The sequence below is a fragment of the Geospiza fortis genome, unplaced genomic scaffold (genome assembly GCF_000277835.1).
Source record: "Geospiza fortis unplaced genomic scaffold, GeoFor_1.0 scaffold89, whole genome shotgun sequence".
In the NCBI taxonomy this organism is placed as follows: domain Eukaryota; kingdom Metazoa; phylum Chordata; class Aves; order Passeriformes; family Thraupidae; genus Geospiza; species Geospiza fortis.
In genome coordinates this window covers 316,890-321,800 of record NW_005054615.1, presented here as the reverse complement: position 1 = coordinate 321,800, position 4,911 = coordinate 316,890, and the positions used below count along the sequence as shown (strand labels likewise).

General features: G+C 55.9%; 1 protein-coding gene across 1 annotated transcript in view; it reads right to left on the bottom strand.

Moving 5' to 3' along the window:
• Positions 1-1,311: 1,311 nt before the first annotated feature.
• Positions 1,312-4,911, bottom strand: part of LOC102040237 (lipase member M-like) — a 6,698-nt gene continuing 3,098 nt past the window's right edge. The window contains exons 6-9 of the mRNA XM_005430283.2: positions 3,976-4,122; positions 2,790-2,861; positions 1,656-1,721; positions 1,312-1,545 (exon numbers count right to left, since the gene is read on the bottom strand). Of these exons, the coding sequence (XP_005430340.1) occupies positions 1,312-1,545; positions 1,656-1,721; positions 2,790-2,861; positions 3,976-4,122 (519 nt within the window). The remainder of the gene's footprint in view (positions 1,546-1,655; positions 1,722-2,789; positions 2,862-3,975; positions 4,123-4,911) is intronic.

Here is a 4,911-nt window from a genome sequence, read left to right as displayed (position 1 = left end):
CCGGCTGCCTGCGCCCATGGAGGGCAGGGCTGGGAGAGGGGATCCCCCTGGAGCAGGGGCAGCCCTGGGACCACCTCCCCACCCTCCTCCTCTCCCCGTTCTGCTCCTGCTCATCCCCCTTATACGGTGGCGGGCCAGCGTGGCGAGGTGGAGGAGCAGTGGGTGCCCATAGCCCCGCGGTCCCGCCGCGCACATCCCAGCAGAGCTGCCCCAAGGGCCAGTCCCAGCGCTCCCTCCCACCCGTGATTCCCAAACCTTCACGGATACAATAAAACTCTCCACTCCCAAGGCTGTCTGGTGGGGTTATTTTTGCCAGCAAGAGTTCCTGCCCCCTGCCCAGGGGTGGGGTAGGGTACTGGATGTACTGGGATACTCCCAGCTGGGACCCTCGGAGAGCTCACGGTGCCACCCAGCTCTACCAGTTGGCCCTGTGTCCCTGCTGCCAGAAAATATTCACATGCAGGGAAGAGCTGAGGGTGTCAAAGCACAGGCTCCTGAAACCCCCTTTGAGTATTTATTTAGGTGGGATTTTCCCCACCTCCGGGTTTGCTGCAAGCAGCAGGGTGGGACGGGCTGGGGACATCAGCCTGGCAGCAGCTTCCCGGGGGGATGGCAGCCCTGCAGCCCAGCCCAGGGCATTTGGTGTCAGCAGCTGCCAGGGATGAGGGATGATCATTCCCAGTGCCTTGGAGCCAAGCAGCCATTCCTGGGGACGACCTCTGGCCCCTGAGTCCCAGCCCAAATAATGCAGGCAGCTGCCTGGCTTGGCCCAGACGGACACCTTCCACTTCCCTGGGGACGTGTCTTGGGCAAAAAGGATTCTCCAAATCCAACCTGAACCCCCTGGGCTGCGATCTGGGGCCAGAGCCCGTGTTGCTGCTGCCAAGAAGGGTTTGGCCTCATGCATCCCCTGCATCCCTTTGTGTGCCATGCCTGGGGGCTGCTCTCAGCCTGTCCCCCCTCAGGCCCAGCTGCCTCCCACCTCCTCACAGCCTGGCTGCTCTAATCCACCACCTGCTGGGGGTCATGGCAGGGTCCCCATGTGTCCCTGGCTCAGCACCATCACGCTGGGGCCCTTCCAGCAGGGCTGGTGGCTCCTGCCTGCTCCGGTGCCTCGGCTGACCCCAGTGCTGGAGCTTGAGGAGCTCCCAAGCAAGGAGGAGAGACCCAACAACCAAGGGATGTGTAGAAAGCACCATCACCACAAGCGTGTCAGGCCAGCAGGAAGGAGGGGACAGCAGGGATTGTCCCAGCCCCTCCTCGGGCTGTCTCAGCTGAGGGACAGGGACCAGGCCACCGGGAGCTGCCGCTCTACCGGGAGCCCTCCATCATCCTCAGGATGCTGCTGTAGAGGCGCCCGGGGGCGTCCAGGCCCCAGACAAAGTCCCAGTGGTTCCAGTCGGGGATGTGGGTGTAGGTGACGAGGTGGCTGATGCGGGGCAGCAGCTGCAGCACGTCCCTCCAGTCAGCTGCCCAGTCCTGCCCTCCCGACCACACCGCCGTGGGCACCGGCATCTCCTCCAGGCGGTACAGGGGCGGGGTGTCCTGGGGGACACGGGGGGCTCTCAGGTGTCAGGGAAGCCACTCTGTCCCTGCAGCACCCTGGAGAGACCCCCAGCACCTGCAGCTGCCAGCACTGCCACGGCAGCTCCTACCTGGTGGTACCTGGCACGGTTCTCGCTGCCGTAGTCAAAGGCTTTGAATTCTCCGGATTTTATCACCTGGGGAGAGAGGGGGGATCTGTTGTGGGAGGATGGAGCTGCTGTGAGAGGATGGATCTGCTGTGGGAGGATGAATCTGCTGGGAGAGGATGGATCTGCTGTGAGAGGGTGGATCTATGAGAGGATGGATCTGCTGTGGGAGGATGGATCTGCTGTGGGAGGATGGATTTGCTGGGAGAGGATGGATCTGCTGCTGCATGGGTCTCATATCTCCTGGCCCCTTCAAGGCACCCATCATGAGAGGGTGCCCCCCATCATGAGAAGGCGCTCAGAAAGTGTCTGTAGAAGTCCCTGCCCTCCATGTGCCCATCTCCAGCCATGTCAGCTGGCTGGGAACAGGCAGGACAAGGAGAGGTGTTGGTGTCCTCACTCGTGGGACATTGCAGGAGGAGATGGCATTCCACCTTTTTTAACAGGGTGGCTTTTTGCCCTCTGGCTCCATGCCTGTCCCTAGCCATGGGCTCACAAACCAAGGTGCTCCACATGACTCCTTGGCTGCCCTGGTGCTCTTCCCTCTGAAATCCTGCTCACCACCAGCTTCGTGTGCAGGGAGCTGCTGCAGCTCCTCCAACAGCCTGACTGTCCTTTTCCAGCCTCCATTGCCAGTAATTTGGCTCTGCAAGGAGGCACATGGGTGGGGCTCTCCAGCCTGACCCCATTTCCAGCAGGGCCAGTGCTGAAGCTGCAGAGTCCATCACCAGGGTGTCCAGGACTCCTTTGGACAGGGGGAGATGTTGTTGGCTCCCCATTTTCCTCCTCATCCAGTTCCCCCAGCCTCTCCTTGGGCTTCATGGTGTCCCCAAGTTCTGCTTTGGTGATTCCTGGGGGGTCCAACATCCATCTGTGGCCTCCCCATGCTGCCCCTTGTCCTGCCTGGCCCAGCACAGGACACACACTGCAGTGTCCCCTGGTCCCCAGAGGCACCAGGGCAGCTCATCCTGCACCCAGCACCTCTTCTAAATTTCTTGCTTTTACTTTCCCAATGTCTGGGACCCCTGAGCTCTCGTGTCTGCCCTGGCTCTCAGTGAAGGGACCATCCCAGGGGTGTGTGTGTGTCAGGGGTCCTACCTGGGCCCAGTGGATGATGTTTTTGACGGAGGTGCCATCTGGATAGTGCGATGTGTACACATCCAGCCGTGTCTGCAAGGAAACAAATCCCAGCTGAGGGTGCTTTCCAGCGGATGGGAGGGGAGTGGCAGCTGCCAGGGGTTTCCCAGAGCAGCCACTGCTGAGTCACGCTGCCTGAAGAGCTGGATATTATTTTCATTAAAAACCAATTGCTGTGAGGCAGCACGGGGAGGACAGTGATGGGGATGAGGGATGAGCACTGTGAGACACCTTCCCTGGGCTCAGGGGCTGTGCCCAAGGCCTCAGTGACTACCCAGAGGCTGCTTCAGCAGGTGGGTGCAGCAGGGGCTGCACCCCAGGCTGGTCACAGTGACAGGCAGCCCTCATTCAGAGGTGCTGGCAAGGGCCACCTGGCTGCAGCCATGGTATTTTCTGAAAATTCCCTTTGCCAGGATTTTTCCTCCTGAGAAGCTGAGAAACCTCAGAGGAAAAGAAAAAAAAAATTATCTGCTGCTGTGGAATGCAACAGGTGCATCTATGATTGGTCCATGTTGGATGTTTCTAATTAATGGCCAATCACAGTCCAGCTGTCTCGGACTCTTTGAGAGTCATCACTTTTCGTTTTCCTTTCTTCTTCCTTTTCCTTTTCCCTTTCTTTTTCCTTTCCTTTCCTTTCCTTTCCTTTCCTTTCCTTTCCTTTCCTTTCCTTTCCTTTCCTTTCCTTTCCTTTCCTTTCCTTTCCTTTCCTTTCCTTTCCTTTCCTTTCCTTTCCTTTCCTTTCCTTTCCTTTCCTTTCCTTTCCTTTCCTTTCCTTTCCTTTCCTTTCCTTTCCTTTCCTTTCCTTTCCTTTCCTTTTCTTTCCTTTCCTTTCCTTTCCTTTCCTTTCCTTTCCTTTCCTTTCCTTTCCTTTCCTTTCCTTTCCTTTCCTTTCCTTTCCTTTCCTTTCCTTTCCTTTCCTTTCCTTTCCTTTCCCCTTTCCTCTTTCCCCTTTTCCTTTCCACCCTTCTGATGAAATCCTTTCTTCTATTCTGTTAGTATAAACATAATATACATATCATAAAATAATAAATCAGCCTTCTGAAGCACGGAGTCAAGATTCTCGTCTCTTCCCACGCCAGGGCTGCCTGCAAACTTCACACCTGCCCACTGACAGTGCCCCTCATCCCCACGGGAATGGCACACCCACCATGTTGAGGTTCTTCTCGTTGTAGCCCCCCAGCAGGAAGAGGAGGTTGGCGCAGGGCCTGTGCAGCAGCGTGTGCCTGCAGAGCTCGGGGAGGAAGCGCCACAGCTTCCTGATGCGCAGGGACGCGTCCGTCCTGCCCAGCAGCAGCTGCGGGAGCAAAGGGACACGCTGAGGGTGTTCCTGCCTCCCCTCCCTGCAGCCCAGCCCCACCAGCCAGGGAATATCCAGGAATGGAGCCCCTGCCCCACGGAGATGTGGGCAGCTCGTTGGTGCTGACTGAACCCACACCAAGGAAATCAATATTCACAACTCTCCTCTGTCCCCTCTCCTCCCCCAAGCCTGTTTTTTCATGGAATCAACATGGCAAGGCTGCTCTTCTTCATGTGTTTGGTCTAGGGCCCCTACAAGTGCCCCTGTTGCAGCAAGGTAGAAAAATTATGAAGAAAAGCCTTATAAAACCAAGCTGCTCTGGCTGGCCTGTAATTTCTTCTAAATCAGGCTAGCACTGTGCAAGTTCCCATGTGAAGCAATCCTGGTGTGAGCAGTTCATTAACATAACAATCTACCACTGGGTAAAAAAACAACCAGCACCTGTATAAACTGTTTTTACACAGACAGAAAATTTAAAATTACCTCTCACAAACAACTTTTCCTACACATACACAGCGGGGGTTTGAGTGATCAATCAATACAGAATAACAACTTGTTAATTACCCATAACAGTAATTGGCAAGAAAGCTCCTGACCAATTCGAGTCCCACACGAGGTCTGTAAAACTGTATAAAAAGGAGTTATGTGACTAAAGAAGGGGCTTTTTCCTCCATGAAGAAAATGGAGTCCTGTGTGATTTATTCCCATGTGCCCCCAACTAAAAACCACGTGTATCCTACAGATGAGAAGAAGAAATGCACTCAACAATCCATCCAGGACTGTATG